Source organism: Pezoporus occidentalis, unplaced genomic scaffold (genome assembly GCF_034315485.1).
Source record: "Pezoporus occidentalis ecotype Australia unplaced genomic scaffold, CSIRO_AGI_Poc_V1 ctg6, whole genome shotgun sequence".
Classification (NCBI taxonomy): Eukaryota; Metazoa; Chordata; class Aves; order Psittaciformes; family Psittacidae; genus Pezoporus; species Pezoporus occidentalis.
The window spans coordinates 940,148-967,162 of NW_026915943.1; the positions used below are offsets into that span (position 1 = coordinate 940,148).

Consider the following 27,015-nt stretch of genomic DNA (forward strand, 5'->3'; position numbering starts at 1 on the left):
CAAGATCAACACACACTTTCCCCCCCCTCATCCCTATGGTTGTGGGACCCATGAGCCCTGCCTGGTCCCGCCCCTGCCCGCCCTCCTCCTCCTCCTCCTCCCGGGGCTATATAGGGATGCGCGGCCGGTGCTTCTCCCACTCGCCGCTGCACCGGTGCTGCGGAGCCGCGTCCCGTTTTCCATCACATGGCCCTGGCCGGGACCTGAGCCCTCCCCTCCGCAATGAAGACCATCATCGCTGCCTACTCCGGGGTCCTGCGAGGTACGGGGCGGGCGGTGGGCCAGATCCAGGGAGGATGCTGCAGCGGGGGAGCCGCATCCCTGCGATACAAGATTCGGGGTGGGAGCAGCAGCAAAACGCTCCTCTTTATTATATATATATGTATATATATGTCCCCCTTCTTCCTGCTTGGAGGATTGGGTGTTTAAGAGGGGGGGAAAGCGATGTGCAATGGCGGGGAGGCTGCTGCAGCTTGTTTTAAAGGTGAGGATTACAGCTCTTAGAGCGAGCTCGGGAGGTCGGAGCCGCTCTCCTGAGGCTGTTGCAAAACGGGTCTGGCTTATCTTCAGTGCGTTTACACCTTGGTGTAGCGTGGGCGTGTGGCACTTGCTTTAAAATGAGCCTTTCTTTTATCTCCTTGTGGAGGCAGGAAGGAAACAGTGGTAGTGTGCATGTGAAATTCGGTGTTGCAGCCGCCTTTTGTAATGCCGTGTTTCCCCTCATCTGCATCAGCGGAGCGGGTGGGGGGGGAATCACTGCTGGTTCTTGTTGATTTACAACGGGGAGTTGGAGATTCGGTGTGAAAGGAAGGTTTTATGTGAAGAGGAACAGCCGGGTTTGTATTGACAGCCCTATATGCAATGGTAAAGTCACTTCCTTCACCAGGAGGAGCAGGTTGGGTGTCGGTGGCTGACACCCATCATGGGCAGAGCTGCTCAGGTATTGAACCCTTCCTGCTGCAGGCTGAAACTTGTAGGTTAAAGGTCTTGGGGATACAATATGGGAAAGCCCAAACTGCTCCATTGTGTGCGTGTAAAGGCAGCTCCAGGGATCAGGCACAGAGTCACGGAATGGTTTGTGCTGAAGGGACCTTAAAGCTCATCCAGCTCCAACCCCTGCTATGGGCAGGGACCCCTTCCACTGGAGCAGCTTGCTCCAAGCCCCTGTGTCCAACCTGGCCTTGAGCATCACCAGGGTTCTTGTGTAAGTTCAAGAAGTCTGAAGCTCCTCTGGGAAGCTTTGGGACTTGCAAATAGCAGGGGCTCTGCAGGACAATGAACCTGAATCGTTTACCCTGCGGTCTGTGGAGGGCTCTGCAGTGATTGCTCCCAGTGTCTTGCTGAAAGCTTTCTGCCTTGACAAAGGAAGCTGCGAATTCCTCCTGGGATGGAGACACCTGTGAAATGGCTCTTGAACAAGCGAGTCATTAGCAGAGCTGAGAGGACCTGAAGTGGTGAATTAACCCCTGAGCTCTTGCTTTCACGTGTAGAGCTGTTGGTGCTCATATCTCGGGTATTAGACATGCACTGATTCATTAGATATTAGCACTAATATTAGAGATGGACCTGTGGGGTCAGTTGTGAACCGAGTAAGGGAAAAGATCAACATGTTTTTATCCATGCTCACATCTGGTCCTTAACTTGCTTATGCAACTAGCAGAAAACAAGTGAGGTTTTGAGCTGAGAGAGGTCATTTGACTTAACAGCATGTGAACTGTTCTGGAGAGTTAACTGCAAGCCAAGCACGGAGAATAAATGATTCAAGAAGCCTATCAAATACGTAGGGCTGGCCCTCAGTGGCCACCTTGCTGGCACCGGTGTGTTAGCGATGGATCTAGGCCATGTGCATAATTCAACATGGGCTGTGGTTTAGGGACAGTGATTGGCCTCATCTCTAGATAATCCTGCTTAGGGATGGAAAGCTGCCTTAGCTCTCCCCAGGTCAGTTTTCCTCTGAGGCCCCACCTGGGCATCCTGGAGTGATATTTGTGCTTCCCTTACTCATTTCTTCATGTGCTTCTGCCTGAGGGAGATGGAGATGTTGCCTTGGTGACTGCAGCATGCTCCAACGCAACCTCTTGCTGGTTCTGCAGCCTGCCATGGGCGACACGGGGCAGGGCCAGCTTCAAACCTGCCTTGTCCAAGCAAAAGCCAGAGGAGCTCACATTCAGGCTGGGCTTTAGGGCTCATGATGTGGGAACCCATAGGTCAAAGATGGGCAGAGATGACATGGTGCAGTGGTTCACACATGGGACCTCACATGCTGCTTGACTGTGCTAGGTAACTTCCCCTACTACACAGGTTATTTAGAACAAACCCATTAGGTTTTCTTACCTCCCCGAATGTCTTTTCCAAGTATTTTGCCTATGCAAAGGGCTGGCTTTAATGGGGTGAGTGTGAATGGCTCATACTGTCCTTTAGTGTCTTCACTCTTGCTTGCCCAGCTCATAGTGTCCTTTAGTGTCTTCACTCTTGCTTGCCCAGCTCACGCTGTCCTTTAGTGTCTTCACTCTTGCTTGCCCAGCTCACACTGTCCTTTAGTGTCTTCACTCTTGCTTGCCCAGCTCATACTGTCCTTTAGTGTCTTTGGTCTTGCTTTCCTAGCATCTGGATTTGTCCCAGGGCTTGTGAATTTGGCTCTAAGTCTGCTCCTAGTTAAAAATAACCCAGGTGGAGGCATCTGCCCCTCTTTATCCCTCTGTGTGTGTGTGTGTGTGCAGGGGGAGCTTTCTTGGCCACCAACCCAGGACTGCAAATTCAGAGCAGACCTTGGACCAGTGCCTCAGGCTGGATGAAGCTTCGAGATCCTTTGGGTAGGAGGGGTTGTCGTCTCCTCATCCTGACCTGACTCACTTTGGCCATGGGCTGTCCAGGCGCTCCTCTTGTGTTTGGCAGAGCAGTGGGAAGGTGCTTCACTGTCCTAAGGATACTACATCCTCCTATGGAGCCAGTCTGAGAGAGTTGGGGTTGTTCAGCCTGGAGGCTCCAGGGAGACCTTATTGTGGCCTTTCAGTTCTTAAAAGGGGCCTATAAGAAAGGTGGGGAGAGACTTTTTAGCAGTGCTTGTTGTGATAGGATGAGGGGTGATGGGTTTACACTAAAATAGGGAGATTCAGGCTGGATGTAAGGAAGAAATTCTTTACAATGAGGGTGGTAAAACACTGGCACAGGTTGCCCAGAGAGGTGGTGGATGCCCCATCCCTTCAAGGCCCGGCTGGGGGTTGGAAGAGATGAGCTTTGAAAGTCCCTTCCAACCCAAACCATTCTATGATTCTAATCTATGGGTCTATTAGTGTGGCCAGAGCATTGAAGGTTTGTCCTTTGCTGAAGTATCTTTTCTATTCTTACAAAGTTTGGGGTGAGGAAGATGAATTTGCTTAACTTTACCTTGTAGCTACTCTTGCGCTGTACCTGATGCTTGGCACACCTCACTTCTGCTTTGAGGGCGGATTTGGGTGCTCTGGTTTTGGGAGCAGAACATCAGTTCTAGCTGTAGTGACAGCTAGACAAAACCACATAGGAGGTAGAGGTCTGGACTTGCTCATGACTGCACCCTTCTTTCAGAGCTCCTACCTGCCTCTCTAGGATGCTGTAGGATGCTTCCCTTCCTCATGTCGAGCACTATTCAGCCTTGTTGACTTAATCTAAACTGCTGGCTGGTCTGGACTCATGGTTACATCACTTTAACCTGCTGGTGACTGAGTCCAAAGGTCAAGTTCAGTGCTGTGAGTAAATGCTGACCCAACATGAGATAAATATCATATCGAATCTGTTTACTCGCTATGCGCAATCCCAGTTTCTCCCTACAGGGGCTGAAATGGATGTTGTTGTCACATATCCCTGTTAACTGTGTTGTTGACCTCCAGTTGTAGGCATTCCTCACTACAGATAAGGTGGGATCACTGAGTAGTAGCCTCCTGGGGCATGAGCAAACTGCTGTGTAAGCAAACAGGGCAGGAGAGCCATGCCCCACATTGGTAATCTGTCATTCTCCCACATAAGAGTCATTATCTCTTACCACTAGCAACAAAACTGGAAGTGAAGAGAGCTTGTGCTGGGGCATCTGGTTAAACCCAAGGCACAGAATAAGTGCTGCTGCTCAAGGGGGTTTTACATGTGTCACATTGGATGTAGCAGCTTGTCACACAGACTCCTGCTCTTGCATGGGAGGCTGGGCCCTCACAAGGTTGCTAGTGTTGGTCTGCATCTAATCCAGCTTTGTTATGCCTCCAGTGTCAGCTTCTCTGCCAAATATGAGGCTCAAAATGCCCATTTCAACCTTCTGCTTTGGAGGATCTCATTTGCTTTTCCTCTGAATAAGCTGTGTGATGCAGTATCATTCTGGGCCAGGAATTAATGTACTGGTGGCCTTGAAAAGGTGGCCGATGAAGCTTGGCTTTAACAAGCTTTCAGTGTATCTTAACTGTCTGTAACACTTGTTCTGCCCCCTCAGCTAATTTATTTGGCTGATGCTTAATTAAATGCTGTCAGTTGGGTTTTCTGTTTACTTCCACTCCTGCTACCATTGGTTCTGCCTCTGTGCCTTGATAAATCACAGTGGCTGAGTACTTCATCTGAAGCAAACGGTGCTGGATGTGCACCACATGCTGTTCCAGCACAGTGTGTGTTGCAGGCATGAGTCTAAAGCCCGGTGAAGCCCTTCATTGACTCCAGTATCTCCTTGGTAGCATCTTCTGCATCTGATGATGGCTGGAATTGGATGATAGAAGTATAGTGAGCCCATCACTGGCTCACTACTGGGAAGGGCTGGGTCATCTCAGTGAGCTTCCTTGAGAGGCTTGCACGTGGCTCCTATCACTGGGCAGCTGTGAGGTCTCCTGGAGAAGTCACTCCTGTGGTTGTGTTGACAAGTAGCATCCTTGAGAGCCAGGCATGGGTTAGTGCATGGAGCATCACCACCGATGCTTCAGAGCGTGCAGTGGGACTTGAGGGTCTCAGGATCACATCTGAGATCAGCAAAGCTGTTGCTAAGAGCTCTACTGTGTAGGCATAGAATCCCAGACTGGTTTGGGTTGGGAGGGACTTTAAAGCTCATCCAGTTCCAACCCCTTGCCACGGGCAGGGACCCCTTCCACTAGAGCAGCTTGCTCCAAGCCCCTGTGTCCAACCTGGCCTTGAGCACTGACACAAATGGAGTATTTACCCCAATGGATTGCCAAGGCTGTGACCTCAAACATCTGGGCTGTGCAGCTCTAGAACAGGTTCCCTGTGAGGCCAGCATGGGGTAAGCAAATGCCTTGAGCAGTAGAAGATTGAGGTTTGGGTTTCTTCAGGATTTAAGTTATTTCCTTGGGAAAACACTGATACAAATGGATACCAAAGGCTGGGGTACACAGGATCCTGCCTCAAAGGTAATCACAGCCATGCCTAATGGGCCTTATTAAACTTGATCATTAGGCTAATGCATTTCCTGTGCTTAATTCTCCTTTGGGCTTTAAATGTGTGAATGATGCTTGGTGTGGGCCCACAGGTGAGCTTGAAGGGTTTTCTTTAGAGATCTGAACCCAAGTGTCACTGTTGGGTTATTCTGCTGTGGATGAGCCCCCAGACCCCATATTTCTGAGGGGTATCAAAGCTCTTCTGCTCTGTGTCACCAGAAATCCGTCTGGTTCTGCAGAGCATGGAGGGTCTTCCCAAAAATGCCTCCTACCTGCTTCAGCTGAAGGGGAAAGGAGGCAGGGCTTGCAAGGGGAGGGTTCAATCACAAAGTGCTATTAAACACGAAGCTCAGGAAAGGCTGGAAATGGCTGTTTCAGCACTAAAATCTGTAGCTTTCCAGTCTATATGCACTCCAGGATCCACCTGGAGTGGGCAGCTTGTTGGTGCAGGGGCACATCATGCACAGGCAGATGCAGTTGTAGGTGACACCTCTGCCCATTCCTATGTCCTTTCCATTGCCCCTTGACTACTTTCTGTCCTTAACTGGCAATTAAATGCTAATGCCCAGCCCATGGTAACTATTGGCTTTGGTGCTGGAGAATCTTGATCTATGAAGGATGCTTTTGCTTTCAGCACATAACTGACCCAGGACACCACTTGTCCAAGGGCAGGTGTTTAGCTGCCTGCTCTGCCTTGTCTGCCAGGCCTGAGCCTTCCTTCTGCCTGCAGGAGTTGAATGTCAGCACAAAGAGCTTTCATGTGGTTCAGGAAACAAGCTGCCAGGTTGACTCCTGCTACCCAATGCCAGTCTATTTGTGGGGCTAACAATGCCTACAATGTGCTAAAGCATCTAGGAAATGCTGAAGTACAAATGCAGGGAGGGATGAACAGTTGTTCTTTGTGGGGGAGGAAGATAGGGAGTTAGGAGATCCGAGGCTGTAATGTTGGATTCATCAGCCAAAAGATGTTTTGGTAGTGTATGTAGGTCCAGGAAGGATAAATTACATGGGGGTGGGCTTTTATTGTGGATCACAAATTGGCTCTATGACTTTTGGCTTGTTTTGAAGGCATAGACATATAGACATAGACACCAACATCGCTAAAAGCTTCCTTTAAGCTAGTATCTTAGGAGTCCTCAGACCATATGAGGTCTGTCCTGTGCAATTCTGTAAGCCGGGTTTTGGGACAGCGATGGAAGATGTCTCTTGGCTGTCTCTCAGCAGGAATGATGGCATTTTCCTAACCCTGTAAGGGTGATTCAGACTCTGTAAGGAATGGGATGGAGTTCATCGCTTGCCCCAGTCTGGGGATTTACTGCCCAAGAGCGGCAGTGTGGGACTTCTGTATCTTCCTGCTCTAGTGCTGCAGTCAGTGTACGGTGATGGTTTAACTCAATGCATTCTCCTGTCTCATCTCAAATGGAAGAGATACTTGCTGGATTCACTCTTCAACTCTGCTTCAGACTCTCAGTGCTGTAGGTTGCGGTTTCCTGGCAGTTGCAATGACATATCCTTGACCAAAACTTGCTCTGCTTTGGGGTAGCTAACACCCAACCCATTGCTAGGACTGCGCAGTCAATGTAGACTAAGCACAGTGCAGGGTCTGAGCTGTGTGGGCTGGCTCTAGATTAAGGCTGCAGCCTCCTCTGTGGCTTCCTGTTGATGTCCTTTACCAGCAAGGAGGGATGCAGCTGTCACTGTAGGAACTTGTGAAGGTTTAACAGTAAATGGCCTTTAAAAGGGGCTGCAAAACTATCACAGCATCTCTGCAGTACATGAATGCTATCGCCTCAACTATCACCAAGGGCAACAGTTAGCAAAGAGTGGGGAGATGCTTCATGTGTCTGAAGGATGCAGCAGTGAACATTGCTTTGTAGAAACGACCAAAACCTCCAGTACTTTCTATATCTACAGCAAAAGCTCTTTGCCATCGTTTTCACTTGACTCAGAGTGAGCACTTGCTATGGTATTCCCACTAGCAGTGCCGTGTCTTGCCAACACCACCAAGGACTGAACCCATTTGATATAATATCTACTTAGCAGCTTCACACCCCTTCTAATAACAGGCTGATCCTCCAACAGACAAGGAAATACCTGAACACCTCCTGGTTTGATCATAGGGCAGCAGCTTGGTTTGTGTTTTAGCCAGTTATTAGGGTGCTCGTAAAATAACGGAGTGAAGGGAAACCCATTTGCAAGTGCTTCTTTCTGGAGGTTGTTGAGCATACAGGCAAATCCTGACTGCAGTGGGTGGTTCCATATAGAAATCAGGTCTATCCCTTCATTTTTACTTGGTTTTCTTCCCACTTCATTAGCTTAAGCTTCTAAAAGAGTGGATCTCAGCTTCTACCTTCCTCACATGCTGGTTTAGAACCACTGGTAGTTTTCCTTACCCTTGGAGAGGTGGATCCTTGGGGTCATGGGTTGAGGTGTTGCTCAACCAGCCCTTTAACTGTTCTGGGTAAAGCTGGAGTACAGCGCTGGAGCACGTACATGGGAGTTGTGCAACTGGCCTGGCCAAGGGTGGATGAGCAACAGCTCGCCTGTGCTTTGGGGCTGCTGATCTTTATCTCATGGTGAAATCATGGGTTTCCCTCTTTACTTCCAAGGACTGGCACTTGGAAGTGGAGGCGGGTGTTAGGATGATGTGCTAATGGCTCTGCACTTCTATGGTCAAGTAACTACAGGCTTGCTTAGGTGGGAACGATGCTACCCAGTAATTCCCTCTGGCATCCAGAAAACAGGATGCTTGTGGATGACAGTCCTTCCCTTTCCAGGATGCCTGAACTCCATGGGAAATATTAGCTTCTGACAAGCCTAAAAGCAAACTGTGTGAGCGTTGATTTCAGATCTCCTATCTGAAAGGCAACTGTTGGTTCTCTTTGCTCAGTAACTTCATTTCTTTCCCTTAGGCACAGGATCGAGCATCCTTTCAGCCCTGCAGGACTTGTTCTGGCTATCGAAATCCAAAGTGGAGAAACAACTCCAGATCATCTCTGTGCTGCAATGGGTCCTCACTTTCCTTGTCATGGGTAAGCAACACCTTGTGGCCTAAAGCAAAGCTTTATTTTTGCCTTAATTCTGGATGGAATTGAGTCAAAGTGTTTGATATAAGCATTAATTCCTGGGGGGGTGTGGGGATATTGTAAAGGACACTGATGTTTTGGCACTTAGTGACTTGATGTGGCTCTAGACAAACATAGGAAAGACCTCCTGATGTTTAGCTCAGTCTGTGTCTACCATACAAATAGGACTAAAGCAGTTGCAAATCTCTTACTTGACTCACTCATGGGAATGTCCACAGAGGAGAGATTGCTTAGAAGCAACTGATGCAACTGATGGCAACCATGCCTTTCTCATGGCTTTGTCCCCTTCCAAGAAGTATTTGTTAACCCAGTGAAACAGTAAAGACTGGTCTCTGGGAGCTTGTGTTATCTGAAGCCTCAGGCTGCTCTGCTCCACAGTATTGACAATTAAACTGGAGGAAGATGCTGGTTGCAGTCAGTCAAGTCTTGCTGTTCCTTCCCAAGTTAGTTTGTGCTAAAATCAACATGTGGGATCTCTGGCACCCTGGTGGGATGGCTGCTGTAACGTGTGGAGGATTTGGATAGCTGTGGAAGAAACCCCCTTGGTGTAGGTCACAAAGAAACCCTGATGCTCTTGCCCTTGGAAGCAGCTGCTCTAACCTGGAGGTAGGGACAGGACAAGGCACGGGGTTGGAACTGGATGAGCTTTAAGGTCCCTTCCAACCCAACCCAATCTTTAGTATATAGAATACAGACCTGGAGATACCATGAAGGGGAGGCTGGGGTACTTCAAAGCTTTACAGGAAGCTGCCTCAGTCCTCCATAAGGGGTTTTCAGCTAAATCCGATTTGATTAGGGATTAATGACATCAGGTTGAGAGTAAGACTGTGGTATAGAAGGGTCAAAAGGCAAGGGGTATAAATGCAGACCAAAGCCTGATGCAGCCTTGTTTTCTTCTCTTTCTTGGACCTATGCAGGTATTGCTTGCACTTTAATCCTCATGTACATACTGTGCACAGATTGCTGGGCCATTGCTGCTCTATATTTAGCCTGGCTGGTATTTGACTGGAACACGCCAAAGAAAGGTAAATATTGCTCACTAGATCCTTGCTGTTTAAGTGTCCCTGTTGTCACATTGAGATGGACTTCCTTATGATGAGTGACTTCCCTTCTTAGTGGCACTTGGCTGCATCACTGACCAGAACAATTCGGTGGAGCATACAAATGTCAGCCCTTGGCATAAGCACTGATTGCAGGTTTTACTGATGCTGAGGGTAATACAGGATAACATTCACTAATATCACACCATAGGTGGATTTTAGCAACGTAATTAAAAGGTTTAGGTTCTTCCTTTAGGTCAGAAAGATCTACATAAAGACTCAAGGTCTTGCTGACCTCTCCAGCTCTTGCAAGGTTCAGTTTAGGGCATGGCTATTAGGATGTGGCTCCCCTATGGAAGCAGTGTTGCTGGAAATGAAGCAAAGCTATCCTTATAGAAACCAGCTTTGAGAACCCACTATAACAGTGGCAATAAGTGTTGGCAACTCATTTTATAGCCAGTTTAGCCCAGTTCTCCACTGCTCCAAGACACTAAAATCACTCAGGATCTTGCCTTTTCCCAAAGAATGAATCTGAGGTTAACAACAAGCTGTTTCTATCTTGAATTACCCCTTGCATGACTGCAACAGATCAAATCGGATGTTACCTTTACTCTGTAGTTCCCTGAAGTCCTGAGCATGGAGGTTTCCATCTGATTTTAATGAAGGATGCAGGTTTTCCACACAGAAGAATGGAATTGCTGAGGTCTCTAATGAGACAGCAGACAATCTGGCAGCCTTTAGGCTTCTTGGTGGGCACCCATGTGGAAAGGGCTTGGAAAACACGTTCTTCTCTTGCCCTTCAGGTGGCAGAAGATCCCAATGGGTGAGGAACTGGGCCATATGGAGGTACTTCAGGGATTATTTTCCAATAAGAGTAAGTAACAGTTTAACTCGATGTGTTGGGACTGTTTGAGGCTGACTTGTAATAACCCCTGTGGAGATGATGTACCTGTATTAGTCTATCCATAACCCTAACCTGTGAGCAGGGCATGGCTTACTTACCATTACTATACTACTGCTTGGAGCTGTGGTTATGAAACGCATCACCACTGATGGCATCATTCCTTGTAGGAGCTCCTACTTCTGATGGCCTTATCACCAGGCTTCTGGATGCCATCTGCCCTGGAGCGGTGAGGCTCCATGTTCAGCTCTCCAGCTGCTGTGCTGCAGCAGTCCTGTGTTTGGCCCTACCTCTGTTCCTCTCTTGTAAATGTAGCTCAGTTCTGGTCTGCTTTCCAGTTACACCCTCGGGCAGCAGTGTATTGGGTAGGAATATCTGGGAACCCTGTGCACAGGGTCCTACCGCTTCGTAGGGAGCAGGGAAATCAGCTCTGAAGCCTGGCTGCCTGGGGCAAGGGGGTTTCCAGCAGCAGGAATAGCTCTAGTTCTCCATCTTCTATCATCACAGAACCCCAGCCTGGTTTGGGTTGAAGGGACCTTAAATCTCCTCCAGCTCCAACCCCTGCCACGGGCAGGGACCCCTTCCACTGGAGCAGCTTGCTCCAAGCCCCTGTGTCCAACCTGGCCTTCAACACTGCCAGGGATGGGGCAGCCACAGCTTCTCTGGGCACCCTGTGCCAGCGCCTCAGCACCCTCACAGGGAAGAGCTTCTGCCTAAGAGCTCAGCTCAGTCTCCCCTCGGGCAGGTTAAAGCCATTCCCCTTGGCCTGTCCCTACAGGCCCTTGTCCCAAGCCCCTCTCCAGCTTTCCTGCAGCCCCTTCAGGCACTGGAGCTGCTCTCAGGTCTCTCTTGTATTTTCCCTGCACACAAAGCACAGGGCTGAGGACTGCAGAATGAGCTGAGGGACTTGGAAGGGAGCAGGGTCCAAATTTAGGGAGGCGGGAACTCGATCCCCTTTGGAAGGACACCAGTCAAAAGGACTATTATATAAAGCTGTTGGCAAGTCCTACTCAGCCTGAGCAACAGGGAGGGACTTTGCTATGGGCTTGTAATGAGCTACTCACCCCTAAGATAGTCCTGCCTCAAAGCAGCAGGGAATCCAGTTCCAAAAGGAAGCCAAAGTGGCATAGACTGCATTCCTCCTTGGCAAAGTCACTGGAGCCTTCAAGGTGCCTGAACATGGTGTTGGTGAACTTGCTGCTATTAACAGGTAATTCCTGGCAAGTGGACATGGAAAAATGCTCCACAGCAGCACGGGCAGCAAGTGGCTGTGGTCTCGTAGCTAATGGAGAAGAGAGCGTGCTCTAGTGTCCACGACGGGTCTCAAATGTGGGGTCTTCTGGTGCAAAGTCCTCAGTATTGCAACAAACCCTGCCTTGATGTTTAAGGCTAAAATGGGAGAGCTTTTCCTTGGGGCTTGATTCAAGAGGGTCCCAGTAATGGCTGGTCCCCTTGTTTCACCTCTCCTTTGGTGTCTTAACCCGTCTTCATGCTGTGCACCAGCCATGGGGTCAGCTCACTGTAGATGATATTGAAGTTTAACAAATGGGTTATTCAAATAGGCTCAGATTCTCTGCTGGTTTCAGGTAAACACTTGCTACTTCATGCAGTCCATTCAGGAGAACCCTTTATGGCTGCAACTCCTTTGTCATTAAGGGGGTGGAGTTGTGCAAGGTTGAGAGCCCACTGGTAAGTAGTGGAGAGCAGAACATGAGGGCTCACAGCCTATGGATAACTCCTGCCCCTGCTAGGAATCATGGAAGAGTTAGGGTTGGAAAGGACCTTAAGCTCATCCTAGTTCCAACTCCCTGTCATGGGCAGGGACACCTCGCACTAAAGCATCTCACCCAAGGCTTCATCCAACCTGGCCTTGAACACTGCCAGGCTCAGGTATGAGTGCATGGTTAAAAGCTGCTATAGGGATTGTGGGACTGGGAGGTGCTGGAGGTTGTTTGCAGTCATGGGACTGATCTTACAGGTTGATCCATTAATATTATCACTATAAGGAGTGGTACCAACCACTGGAATGGCTTGGGCGTGAACTTGCTGAGAGCATGGGAACAACTTGGATAAGCTATTGGCCTGTATCAGGTTAATAGGGAGACTGGTCCAGAGGGGTTCACTTGTTTAAACCTGTCTGCAAAATTCACCTTCACTGTACCCTGAACTGTCTCTATAATGGCTTAGGGCTCAGTTTGTGTCCCTGGCTCATGGTTTAAGGTAGTCATGTGCTGCATCCACTGGGCACTGTGAGGGCAAATCACTGCAGTGACAATCTCACCAGTGCCACTTGTAATGCTAAACTCTGCTTCTTCAAGCTCTGTGTATAGAGCTGTGCTGCTCGCATCCATATCAGCACAGGTGCCACCTGCGTTAGGACATTAGCTCAGATGTTACTCCTTTTCCTGGAAAGAAATAGGAAGCAGTTTTGCAGATGTCATTCCCAAAGCCCTAAGGCCACATTCCCGGCAAGAGGGACCCACTGGGTGACTGCAGCTTTCCATCAACTTGAGAGGGGAGGCCTCTTGGTTTAATGTCCTCAGTGGCTGCAGATCTGAAGGCCAGGTTTGTACCTGGCTGAGCTCTACCTGTACTCCTTGTACCTTCTCGTACCTGGCTGGTGTGAGTCAGTCTTGAGGATGAGGGCTGGCTCTGACCAGACTGAAATGCCATCAGTGCTGACCTCAGCCATATGCTAGAGCTTGTGGCTGCGTTTCATAGGCTCCTGGAATGGTTTGTGCTGGAAGGGACCTTAAAGCTCCTCCAGCTCCAGCCCCCTGCCATGGGCAGGGATGCCTTCCACTAGAGCAGCTTGCTCCAAGCCCCATCCAACCTGGCCAATGCAGGTGGATTTGGGAGCCAGCCTGAATGTTGCTCAGCTCCTCAGCCTGAGCACAGGCCATCCACAGGCAGAGGGCTTCATGCAGCTCCTCTGACAGTGGTCAGCTATTTTAGGGCACTGGCAGCTTACATGTGTCTGCTGCTTAGTGGTTGGCCTTGCAAAACAGTGCTTTAAGCTTAGCAGTGCGTGAAGCAGCTGAGGAAGCCTCCAGGGAGCTAAATCCTGGTGCTGCAGTGCCAGATAAAGCCCAAGCTCTTGCATGGGGCTGCCGCAGAGGCAGGCCAGGTCCCCTGCTGATCTGCGGGTGTGATGTTGGCATCTAAAGGTCTCCTAGGTAGAGAAGCCATCACCTGAGCATGTGAACACTGCTTATCTCCGCAGGCAATAGCACTTCAGATAGCGAAGGCTGCAGACCTTTGGCTCACCTTTGTCAAGCGACTCAGATGTGCAAAGTAAGAGCTCAGCCTCATGCTGAGGTCATAGAATCGGCTGGGTTGGAAAAGTCCTTTAAGCTCATCAAGTCCAACCTTTACCCCATCACTGAGCCATGTCACTAATGGTGTGGGGATGGTTAGAGCAGGTGCTGCTCCAAGCTGCTGACTTGGGTGCAGTGTTTGTCTTGCACTCTGTGCCTTCGTGGCCAAGCTTCTCTTGAAGCTCTTGTAGATAACTTAGAGAATGGAAACGTAGCTGAGTTACAGAATGGCAATGGAGGCTTTTGCTTCCTGTGCCTGATTGAGGGAGCCTTGGGCAACAGGTTGGAGTCTTGAGTGATGTGGTTTAGTGTAAGGCATCCCTGCCCATGGAAGGGAGTTGGAACTGGATGATTTTAAGGTCCTTTCCACCCCAAACCATTCTAGGGCTCTATGGAGCACAGTGGTAACACTGATAGCCCGGAGGGGTCTTCAGGTCCTGGCCTGCCTTGCAGGGAAGGTGAGATAATTTGTTCCATAGCTGGGTGTGACGCAGCTAATTGCAATTGTTCAGTAATTTTGCAAGCTTATGTGCTCACTGCTTGGATCCTGCAGGATGAGATCCAACTTTCTGTTTGCAGGGAGGCTGAGCACCCACATAGAGCACTCACTTCCATCCAGCTCTTTGGCTCCTTGCGCTGAGCAGCAGTGTCCTTCCTCCACGCTTGAATGTGCTACTTATCCTGTTCCTACAAATCAAGTTGGCAGTGCAGTTCTTTGGACACAGTGGCACTCAGTATCGCTGTTTTACCAGCATTGCTCCGTTTTATTGCCTCTGTTGGCAGGTTTATATCTGTTAAAAGAAATCCGTTATTGCAAGCTCAAAGATGGACTTTGCTCCCACTGGAACAGGCTTGGTGGCAGCCAGCAGCTGGGAACAGACGTGTTAAGGCAGTGGGGTGAAGGTCCAGCGTTGGTCCCAGCACTGTAATCATCCAGCTGGGATGCAGCAGGGATGTGCTGCTTCTGAACCATTGGGTGAGCACTGAGGCTTCGAGGAGCTGGGGCTGGAGGACACCTTGAAGGCAAAAGGAAGGCTCAGAACAGTTGCAAAGGTGATGTCAAATGGCAGCTACAGCAATTCCTTCGTCCAGCCTAAGGTAGCTCAGTGCTTGTCAAGGGGAGCACTGTGAGGGTGGCCCAGGCTGCCCAGAGAAGCTGTGGCTGCCCCATCCCTGGCAGTGTTCAAGGCCAGGTTGGACACAGGGGCTTGGAGCAAGCTGCTCTAGTGGAAGGGGTCCCTGCCCATGGCAGGGGTTGGAGCTGGAGGAGCTTTAAGGTCCCTTCCAACCCAAACCAGTCTGGGATGCTATGAGTAGTGGAGAGTGATTTCTTCCCATGGAAAGCTTCCATCTTACTTGAGACCAGCCATAAACTATTACAGCACTTGAAATTCCTCCTTCTAAATACATTGAGGGAGATGTAAAGGCTTTGCCTTTGCTGTTGTCAGCTCTGACCATGAGCTTATGCATTAGCAGATCTAAGAATCACAGAATACCAGGTCGGAAGGGATTCAGGACCTGCACACCTTGGTGTACAAACCTGCCTGATGCCTGGTAGTCTGCAATTGCTCTGGCTCAACTTGGCTGGAGGAAGACTTCTGTTAACTCATCTACTGTGGGACAGCTTGCGGAGGGTAGTTTCAGCCTACATAGGATAAACTGGGTACAAGCACATGTGTCTGCACACCAGGCTGACTCTCATCCCTGTAAACCACTATTTGTTGCTCACTGAGTCTCCAGTGATGCTCAGATACCCCATCCATGGGAGGGCAGAAGGGGAGTATGTAGTGAGTTGGTTCCCTGCCCACCCCTTGCCTTGCTCCCACACTACTTATGAGCATGGAGAGCATCACCAGCCCTGTGGCTCCGTAACAGGAGGTCTTGGAGAGCAAACACAGTGATAAGGCTGGAGCTTGGCTTGGGCTCATACGGGTTATGCAAGCAACGGGCTCCACTGGGAACTGGGTGTCCTGGCACGTGGTGGAGGGGCTGGAGCAGGGCGCTGGTAGTAGAACAGCGTGTCTTGTGCATGAGGGAGATGTGGCTCTGCCAAGCTTGGCTCACGAGCACCTCGTGCTCCAGTGACAAGGACAAACCCTCTGCTTCAGTCGCGTTCCTTTGGAAGCAACTGTGCTTGGGGCAAGTAAAGGGATGAGGCTTGGAGCCTGGAAACCACCACCCTGTCCTGACGGGAGAATCATAGGATCAGTGAGGTTGGAAAAGCCCTTTAAGCCCATCCAGCCCAACCCTTTCCCAGCAGTGCCAAGGCCACCACTGCCCCATGGCACTGAGGCCTCGTCTCCATGGGGTGTGAACACTTGCAGGGCTGGTGCCTGCAGCCCTGCCCTGGGCAGCCTGTTCCAATGCCTGAGCACCCTCTGGGGCAGGAATTGTTCCTCAGCTCCATCTAAACCTGCCCTGATGCAGCTTGAGGCTGGTTCCTCTTGTCCCATCCCTTGTTCCTTGGGAGCAGAGCCCAGCCCCTCCTGGCTCCATCCTCCTCTCAGGCACTTGTAGGCAGCCATCAGGTCCCCCCTGAGTCTTCTCTTCTCCACACTGAACCCCCCAGCTCCCTCAGCCCTTCCCCATCACACTTGGGCTCCAGGCCCTGCACCACCTCCATTACCCTTCTCTGGATCTCAGTAGTCCTAAGGAGCTATAAGGAGTCGTCGTTGCTTCTTATCCATCCAATACATGTGTTTGTGGTCACCAAGCCTTGAGCTTCTCCTCCAACTGAGTCGAGCTGACAGATGAAGGGGTTGCTTCCATATTGCTGCTTCTTTCTCTCCAACCTGGAGCATGGTTTCCAGTCTATATCCTGTGAGCTGTGGTCCGAACTGGCTGAGGAACACCCCTCCCACTGTGGCAGTGAAAGCTAAGTCACTATTAATCGGGCAAGAAGGGAAAGGGGAGGAATGATGACTTGGTGTGACACAAGCCTTGGGGCTCTCAAGAGCCACTGCAACCACAGGCATCCATCCACACATGCTTCCTGGAGCTCTACGAGACCTCAAGGGAAGGGTGAAGATGGGGTAGTCAACTTGCTTAACCCGCTGCTGTGTCATGTCTGTCCGGCAGCTGCTGCCTGCAATAGCACAGCTAAAGACAGCGTTGGGACCGTGGGGAGGAGGGAATCAGGTTTCTGGGCATGCTGCTCCGGCGTGATTCAACAGCACAGGAGTCAAACAAGTGCCTGCTGCCAAAGCACAGGGGGTGTGTAATGCTGATGTGATGTCTTGGAAAGCTGTACTTTTTCCTATAGGAGCTCGCACAGACTGACCTTTGCCTGTGCGGTTTGAGGGATGGGGTGTGCTTGTTCAACACCTCATCCCAATAGTGCCGTGTAAGGGCTTGTAGGTGCTGCCCCAATCTTTTGGGGTGTTGTAGGCAGCGAAACTGGGACCGTTGCAGTGTGAAACAAGTTAAAGTTGGTCCCAACTTCTTTATATAGGGTGATGCAGCAATCCGTGTGTGCTGCTGGGGAAGATGCTCTGATGCATGGGGTGCTGCTACTTGCAGCATCAAGAACCGCTGATAGCAGTGGAACCAAGGCATGGGTTGGGTTGTACATGGCTAAAACAGCCTTGGAAACAGATGAGTAAAGGGTTAGGAATATTGCACAACCCCAAACCAGTATGATCAGTGTTCCTGGAGCCATGCAGCAATCAAAGCACTGTGTGGATTGCTCGAGATGTCTTGTTGGTGCTTTGGCATATAGGTCAGAGCAAAACCTGCTGTGAGAGGAGGGCTGGTTTCCAGTGGTAAGCCACCTTTCAGCACACTTTCCCTCTTGGAAGGTGCCCAGGAGGAGCATTAAGTGGTTAGGTCTGTTTTCAAGTGTTAAGCAAACTCAGGTTTGTTATGGGACACTGATTTTTACGGTGTTTTTCCTTCCACGTACTGGGATGAGAGCCATTGAGAGAGAGGGCCTGGAAGGAGGCGTAGCTGTGGCTACAGGGCCATGAAGAACGTGGTTGGTTTGGGGAAGAGGCTTGCGAGGATGAATACCCTTGGGAGGAATAGGGAACCAAAGGGCACAGGCTGCTGCAACCCAACCCCTTATTCCTGCTTGGCTGGCAGTTGCCTTGTGGTTAAATCAGCCTGTTTATGCTGCTCCCTCTGCTTGGGGGACTGAAGTCGAAGTGGCTGCTCTTACCACAGCCTCTGTAACCCAGGATAGCTCATATCCCAGCCCTTAGGCTGCTCTTCCTGGTGAGAAGAAAAACAAAAACTAAGGAATTTGGCTTTATCTCCACTTTTCCTTATTCAGAGAATCATAGAATAGTTAGGGTTGGAAAGGACCTTAAGGTCATCCAGTTCCAACCCCCCTACCGTGGGCAGGGACACCTCACACTAAACCATGGCACCCAAGGCTCTGTCCAACCTGGCCTTGAACACTGCCAGGGATGGAGCATTCACAACCTCCCTGGGCAACCCATTCCAGTGCCTCAGCACCCTCACAGTAAAGAACTTCTTCCTTAAATCCAATCTAAACTTTCCCTGTTTCAGTTTGAACCCATCACCCCTTGTCCTATCACTGCAGTCCCTGATGAAGAGTTCCTCCCCAGCATCCTTGTAGCCCCTCTTCAGATACTGGAAGGCTTCTATGAGGTCTAAAGCTCTTATTGCCTATGCTCTTATTATCTATTATTATATGTATTATATAGACATATTATCTAAAGCTGTTATTATCTCTGAGGTCTTCTTACCCGTAAATGTCTGTCTTCATGTGAGCTCTTTTCTTTCCCAGCTGGTTAAAACCCACAACCTGCTCACCACCAGGAATTACATCTTTGGGTACCACCCACACGGCATCATGGGCTTAGGTGCCTTCTGCAACTTCAGCACAGAGGCCACCGGTGTTGGCCAGAAATTCCCTGGGATCCGGCCATACCTTGCTACCCTGGCTGGGAACTTCAGGATGCCCATTCTGAGGGACTACCTCATGTCTGGTGGTAAGTGCACTGTGGTCCTGCTTAGAATCAACCAGGTTGGAAAAGCCCTTTAAGCTCATCCAGTCCAACCATCCCCAGCACTGCCAAGGCCACCACTGCCCCATGGCACTGAGGCCTCGTCTCCATGGGGTGTGAGCACTTGCAGGGATGGTGACTGCAGCCCTGCCCTGGGCAGCCTGTTCCAATGCCTGAGCACCCTCTGGGGCAGGAATTGTTCCTCAGCTCCATCTAAACCTGCCCTGGTGCAGCTTGAGGTCATTTCCTCTTGTCCCATCCCTTGTTCCTTGGGAACAGAGACTTGTCTCTAAGCTCTCTTCCCTGCTTTCAAGTGAAAAGCTGTCAGAAACTCATGTAACCACTCTGGTAGTATCACAAACATTGCTTCCCTATAGTCTTCCAGAGGAAGCTCTGAATAGATATGACTGTCTTAAGCTGTGGGGGACCATTGCTCCTCTGCATTCCTTCTTAACTCAAGGATGCTCCTGGCCAAAGGCAGAGTAAAGCTATCTGGCATCTGTAGTGTGGAAGATGGCGATGTGGAAGCAAGTTGTCCTGGTTATCGTTAAGAAGTTCTGGTAGATGATCTTAAGGTCCTTTCCGACCCTAACTATTCTGTGATTCTATGATTCCAAGTTGCCTTTGAAATGTAAATACTGTGGCTAGCTCTGCTCCTGGGCTTACTACTACATGAGCTGTCATGCATCAGGGTCTTATAGTGGTGACAAATACCCTCTTCATCTAACCACATCTTTAGATGCATATCAGGAGCAAAGAGTCTGGGGTATTACATAGTTTCTGATGTTCAGAAGAGCCTCTTCCCTGAATGTACTCCTATAGATGACAAGGATTAGTCAGTGATGTAAGTTTGCTGAATGATCTTAATAGTCTGTTCTAAAGGATTTCAGTATTTTAATGATGGAGGGCTTGTATGTTAGGACTGGGCAGAGGAAAGAGTGTTGACAGCCTCCAGAAACACTGTTCTTGCATGACCTGAGCTTCCTTTTCAGAGCGAGGATGCTCATAGGTTACATAGAGATGGGGGAGTAACATTTCTAGACGGTGAATTGAACCCCCCAGTGCCCTGTTTGCTCTTCCTGGAACAGATTCACCCATAAATGGCTTTAAAACAGGTATCTTACTATAACATTTTGGCTGGATCTTGACTCCGGGCTAGGGAGGGGATAGGAGTGGCTGCACTTGGCTCTGATTTGGTAGGTTTGACTGTTTCCAACATTACTGCCTTCATTTGGAAGGAAACTGACTGGTTCTAGGGCAGAAAAGGTGTTTGTCCCTAGGAGGGGCAGTATCTCCATCTGGTTTCCATCTTCCTGCACTGAACTTGCTGTGTGAAGTCTGTAGTTCCCATCACTTGGGAATTCCACAGGACAGCAGCGGGTGAGAAGTCGGGATCTGCTTCCCAGTCTATTGGCTGTGAACTTCCATGTGTTGCTTCAGTTGCCCTGCAGCATCAGCCTTTCTATATTTAAATACAAAACCATGCTCAATCTGCTTAAACCAAGTCTTGTGGGCAGCCAGAGCTGCTTCCCTCCTCTTGGAATGAGGGTGGGAATAGCTGTTAGCAGCAGCATTGCTGGCTTGGCTAGTCCTGAGCATTACAGTGGAATCGGTGGGAGTTTCTGGCTCCTCTGCACTTAGGACTGAAGCAAGACTATAGGATCTTGCTTAAACAGTGATCTTGCTCATAGTGATCTCATGGACACAGTTACTTTTCTGAAAGTCACAATTTGTCTTCACTTCCCTCTACTGGAACTTAAGGATGTCACTGCAAAGGCTTTAACATCAATTGGGAAGTGCTGGTAGTTTCCTCAATCCTCTTTAACGGATGAACCACTGAAATATGTCTATTGGGGCAGTCATATGTGTTAGGATCACTGAATTGGCTTAGTACTGCTGCATATGACAATGTTTTGTAGCCTGCTAGAGATTAAAGCTGCAGCAGGGACCCTCTAAGCCATTAGATGGCCAGAAAATCCTATATACTGCGTAAATGTGCTAAAGAGCATAACTTAGCAATGGCTCCATGTCTCATTGCATTTGCTGGAGGAAGGATTTCAGTGCTGTGAGCAGTAGTAAGCTCCTCCTACCAAGTGTGAAATGCCTCAACATAAATCTGTGCTGCCCTGTAAGATGGTGCTATGCAGTCAGTGTGAGCTTTGGTGTGGAGAATGGGAGAAGTCCAAAGGGTTCTGGTGGTCCTATGGAGCAGCAAGCACAGGCTGAGCCTTCCGAAGGAAGCACGGTCAGAAGTGTAGCTGTGCTGAAAGAAATGGGCTTTTCATCTTCAAATCCAGCTGATCTGTCCCAGGGGAAGCCTGGAGCTGGGATTAGGCGGTGACCTTGATGCTTGGATACAGATGAAGGCCTGCCGGCTTGCTCTGTGTAATTCCATGGAGGCCATTCATCATTTAGCTCATGGCTCAAGCGATGACTGCCAGGAGATGTGCACAATCAGCTGCTCAAATTAAATTGAGTAATGCTGCCCTTCCTAGTGCAATGACCTGAAAGCGCTCAACACGGGCGTGTTGTGTGGATGGGAATGGGAGCGATGGCATCGCTTCTCCTGGGTTATCCTGGCATGAGCAAGCTCGGACAATAACTGTAGGGTAAAAGCACAAGTTTTAGGAGGAGAGAATCAAACTTCTTAGCACTTTGAGAGCAGTAGAACAGAAATTGAAGGCATCTTCTTTCACTGGGCTGAATGGTAAGATCGTGGAGTGGGGATTGGTGCTTTAAGGTAGGGACCGCTTTGTAAAGCTGCAGTGCTGTGACTGGGAGTGCAGCCCTATCCCAGTCTGGGATAGAGGGAAAGACCTTCCCAATCGCTTGTCTCAGAGTATGGATTTACTGAGCACTCTGTCCTGTACATCTCTTTCTTCCCAGGACAGCAAAGGATTCTGCTGTTGTCATGCAGGAGCTTGGTGTTATCTAAGAAAATGAATCATCTTCCAAATGATCTCATAATAGATTTGTCCATTTACTCTTTGTATCACTAAAGTCAAAAAACAGCCTATTCCACTACTTGGTTTTGCTGAGGAACTAGTCAAATTCAGACTCTTACTCATCAAAATACAACTGCTCTGCTTCCCCCTAAGCATAAACCAGCTCTTACTGCAATGTTTACTTGGAGGGAGATTATCTTAAACCTATTTATTGCCTTTGGCATCACTAAACTCAGAAGATCCTTGCGGAAGTCTTGTGTTAAGGCAACTATTAGAGGGTTGGTTTTGGAGTTTGACTCAGTCTAGTGCTGTCCAGGTCTATTAACTGCTTGCTTAGCCGAGGAGCAGGTTGCATGATCATACACCCAACCCTCGATGGCCATAGGGAATTGAACAACTCGCAGCCAAGGCACAAAGCTCTTGCTACACACACGGCTTCAGGATCATCTTAATGTTGTGTCTTGACCCTTCTGTCTCTTCTGGCTATGCAGGTATATGTCCTGTGAACCGTGACAGCATAGACTACATCCTGTCCAAGAACGGCAGCGGCAACGCCATCATCATCGTGGTTGGAGGAGCAGCAGAGTCCCTGAACTGCACCCCAGGGAAGAACTCGGTGACGCTGAAAAACAGGAAGGGATTTGTCAAACTGGCCCTACGGCACGGGTAAGAGGCAACCGCAGTGCTAGAGCAGTGCTGGTAGCACGTGGAAGGTGGTTTTATCCCCTAAAGCAGCTGGTGTCTTCGATGGATGCTCCTTTCTGCACTTGCTGTGCTGTGTGGATAAATGCCCAGAGCACCAGACATGAGTCTGTCCTCTGGCTTCTGAGCAGGGGACAGGGGTAGGAAGACGCCTAAGACAGCAGAAGGCTTCCAGAGCAAGGTGACTGTAACCTGCATGGGACATCGCTGATGCAGCTCCCGAGATCCCATGTGTCTGAAATGGGATGTCCATCAAAAATCAGACATGAGAATATAGGGAAGCATGGTTTTGAGCAGTGTGGTCTGGTGGACGATGTCCCTGACTGTGGCAGGGGGTTGGAACTGGATGAGCTTTAAGGTCCCTTCCAACACAAACCATCCTATAGAACCATAGGATCAGTCAGGTTGGGAGAGATGCTTAAGATCACCAAGTCCAACCATTCCCCAGCACTGCCAAGGCCACCACTAACCCATGTCACTGAGGGCCTAATCTACATGAGTTTTTGAACACTTCCAGGGATGGTAACTCCACCATTTCCCATGATATTCTATGATAATCAATATCTGACTGGGAAGTGTTTTGTGTGCCCATCGCCAGTTCAGTTCTTCTGTGTGCCTTGTATCTACCGTATCACATCAAGTCTGACTTATGTCAGTGCCTTGTGCTGCAAACAAAGCTCTGGCCAATAGAACCTGCAGTTTGAAAGAGCACCCGTGAGTCAGTGAGGTGCTGCTGTACTGACCACAGACCAGGGGTGTATGGTCTTAACATCTTTCCATCTTCTAGTGCGGACCTGGTTCCTGTCTACTCCTTCGGGGAGAACGAAGTGTACAAGCAAGTGATCTTCGAGGAGGGCTCCTGGGGAAGATGGGTTCAGAAGAAGTTCCAGAAGCACATCGGTTTTGCTCCATGCATCTTCCATGGCCGTGGTCTCTTCTCTTCCAACACGTGGGGGTTGTTACCTTACTCCAAGCCCATCACCACTGTTGGTAAGCTCTTGGTATAAATGTGCTATGCGTTCTTCTTTAGGTAGTGGCGTACTTTATGCCATACCCCTGCTCTAGCTTGAGTCTTGACCGTGAAACTCTATTTTCCCTTGTATATAAAGCCTTGCAGCACAGCTGAGAGTGAGCTAGAAGAGTTTGCAGAGGCTACAAGCCTTGTATTGTGCTCTATTGCCAGACAGATTTATAAGCAAGCTCTTTTGGGGAGGAAAAGATGCTGCAGCTGCCACCTTCTCTGCTCTTGGCTACCTAAAGCCAGGAGCTGTCTGCTTCTCCCTCCTAGGACTGGCATTGTGATGCTTTGGGCTGGCTTTAAGAGTCAGCTATAACTTGCCTTTGAGTCTTCCAACCCAAAGCAGCAAGGCTTTGTGGGAAAGAGAAAAGAGCTGGTTGATTTATGTGGTGGGTACGGGGGAATGCACAAGAACTGCAGCTTGTGGTCTTGGTTCCTGTTAACTGAGGAGGGATTTGTCACTGTAAACAGAAGCAAGTAGGACTTCCCAAGCCTTTACACAGCAGAGGCTCTGCTCTGTAGCTGAAATGGATTTGGGCATCGCTGCAGATGTGACGAGGTTGGTGGTGGTGGTGGTGGTGCAGTTGTGCTTCGGAGCCTAGCAAAACCAGGAACCAGGCAAACATCTCCTGTAATGGCCAGCTGTGGACGTGCTGAACCACCATAGCTGTGGCCACAGGACAAACCTCCAGGCTGTACAGGAGCATTCAACCTAACACATGGCTCTTTCCCTTTCTTTATCAGTTGGAGAGCCCATCACCATCCCCAAAATCTGCAATCCAACCCAGAAGGAAGTGGACTTCTACCACAGCATGTATGTGGACTCCCTGATCAAACTCTTTGACAAGTACAAGAGCAAATTTGGCCTGCCAGAGACTGAGGTCTTGGAAGTGAACTGAAGGGACTGGTTGAGCATCACCTCCTTCTCTCGGAATCAACCCATCTTCTCCAGGAATCCAAGCTGTCATCGTGTACTTGAAAGCATGTGTGGGTGTATGTGTCTTTCCAAGAAAGTGTTTAAAGTATTGCTAGACCACTTTAAAAATAAAGAAAGGCTTTACTTTAGATAAACCCCATTACCAACATCTTTCTATCCAGAGACAAAAGCACAACTCCCCATTGCTGTGAGGATTTGGATAGGGGGAAATGATTGCCATTGCCATCTGCTCTACAGCGCTGTTGCATTGCCAGCAATGGGTTTAGAAGCATTCCCACAGCTACTGTCCCCACTAGCACAGGCTATTTTGGGAGAGTAGAATCCATCTGGTTGACTTGACCAGATGTATTACAGGCGTGTTGCACAAGGGTGATGCTGAGATGTGCTTCTGTTGCACAAGGGTATTTCTGCTTTTGGATAAACCCTTTCTGACAGCACAAGCAGAAGGTGCCTGCTGTGGCACCTACCATGGATGGTGCAGGGAAACCAAAGGGTATGAGTCCAATGGACCTTCATTATGTGGTAGATACTTTGGTGGCTGTATCTTCCCCACTTGTACTTTGAATGTCAGGCTAGAAGCAGGTCTGCCCCTATGCTGCTTGCACATAGCTGGAAATAGGGGACTGCTTCACAGCCACAAGACTCCAAAGGCAAGTTCTATGGGAGCAGTGGGATGGTGCAATGGTGTTGCAAACCCATAGGGGTAAGTAGTTTTGTATCCCAAAAGCATTTGGGGAAAGCTAAGAGTAACTTCTGCCCAAAGATGGCTTTTAACTATTCCGTCCAGTGAATGTAAAGGAGTAAGTAGCCTTGCCTCGTGTAGGATCGACAGCGAGTGACTTTTACAAGTGTTTTATCAGATGTTTACCTGGTTGTTAATGCTGCCTGTAGTGAGATCTCTTCAGAGTACAACGTGTTTGTGTGTAAACCTGAAACATTGCACTACTTGCATGTCTGACCTGCCTTTCCAATGGTTGGTTGAGCTCCAAAATGTGCCTTTCTTCCAAGCAAGAGGATGGTACTTCACATTCCTGGAGTCTTGCCTCTCTAAAGACAAATGTTCATCTGTCATATTTGATAGATTATTATATTGCAGAGTATTGGGTTTTTTTGTACAAATTTATAGAAATAAACTTGGGCAAAACCAGGGGGCTGCTATGGTCTCTTTGGGGGTGCAGTGGGCTGGGGCTGAGTTCACGTTGGAGCAATTGTCTGTGTGCTTATAGAATCATAGAATGGTTTGGGTTGGAAAGGACCTTAAGATCATCCAGTTCCAGCCCCCTGCCATGGGCAGGGACACCTCACACCAAACCATGGCACCCAAGGCTCTGTCCAACCTGGCCTTGAACACTGCCAGGGATGGAGCATTCACAGCTTCCTTGGGCAACCCATTCCAGTGCCTCAGCACCCTCACAGTAAAGAACTTCTGCCTTATATCCAATCTAAACGTCCCCTGTTTCAGTTTGAATCCATCACCCATTGTCCTATTGCTACAGATCCTAATGAAGAGTCCTTCTTCAGCATCCTTATAGGCCCCCTTCAGATACTGGAAGGCTGCTATTATAGATGTGCCTTGGGTTTTAGGGGGAGAAAATTGGTCTGTCCAAAGCAGGCTCTCATTGATCTGCCCTGTTCCTTTGTGGGGCACCCAGGGCAGGATAAGCCAATAGATGTGGTTTATGGATGGGGTTTTGCCTGTGGGTATATAAGGAGCTAAGGCATCATACATTAATGGACTTGCTTTACTCAGCAGAAAAACTTCATGCCCTATTGCTCCTTTTAGCAAGTTACTTTGGGTTTCATTGCAGCTGAGCACACAGAGCTGGATTCCATTCCTGGTCCTCAACTGAGGGAATAACAGACCCGTCTGGGTTGATGTGGTGTGGTGGAGGTGACACATAGTGCAGGATTGCCCCCCTTTTGTGTTTGACCAAGCTAAGAATCAGTCTCTGCCTATTGCCATTACATAGCATCCAAAACCACTCTTATTGTGGATTCCATAATGCAAACATTGCTGTCTAATAGCCTTAATCATGGAATCAGTCTGGTTTGGAGTGGAAGGGACTTAAAGCTCATCCAGCTCCAACCCCTGCCACAGGCAGGGACACCTTCCACTAGAGCAGCTTGCTCCAAGCCCCTGTGTCCAACCTGCCCTTGAACACTGCCAGGGATGGGGCAGCCACAGCTTCTCTGGGCACCCTGTGCCAGCGCCTCAGCACCCTCACAGGGAAGAGCTTCTGCCTAAGAGCTCAGCTCAGTCTCCCCTCGGGCAGGTTAAAGCCATTCCCCTTGGCCTGGCCCTACAGACCCTTGTCTAAAGCTCCTCTCCAGGTTTCTTGTAGCTGCTTTTAGGCACTGGAAGACTGCTATGAATCCTTCCAGCTCTTGTCAGAGCCGCCAGCTTTGTACTACTGGAGGTGCAAAGTGCTCCAGAAATAGCACTCCGAGTTGAAAAGTTCATGTGGGCTCCTTCAGTAACAAGTGAGGGGTTAGCCTGTTATCTGTCAGGCTGGGCGATGAGCGACGGCAGTGGTCCATCGCTGCAGCTGACTTTCACACTGCTCTTCCTCAAGGTGAAAGCCAGACTTATTCTTTGCCCTTTGCAGGCTTGGCTAACGGAGTTTGAAAAGAAGATAAACCTGGTGTTGTCTTGCTTGCTTCCCCTTTTAGCTTAGAATTTAGTTGGTCCTCTGTTTTCTG

The 27,015-nt window shown here is 49.3% G+C and overlaps 1 protein-coding gene across 1 annotated transcript; it reads left to right on the forward strand.

The window, feature by feature from the left end:
* Positions 1–103: 103 nt before the first annotated feature.
* On the forward strand, positions 104–25,462 carry DGAT2 (diacylglycerol O-acyltransferase 2). The gene is made up of 8 exons (XM_062639200.1): positions 104–262; positions 8,312–8,431; positions 9,403–9,510; positions 10,329–10,399; positions 18,494–18,698; positions 22,150–22,324; positions 23,148–23,350; positions 24,123–25,462. The coding sequence occupies exons 1-8, from the start codon at positions 223–225 to the stop codon at positions 24,275–24,277; spliced, it is 1,077 nt and encodes a 358-aa protein (XP_062495184.1). The 5' UTR covers positions 104–222; the 3' UTR covers positions 24,278–25,462.
* Positions 25,463–27,015: the final 1,553 nt, after the last annotated feature.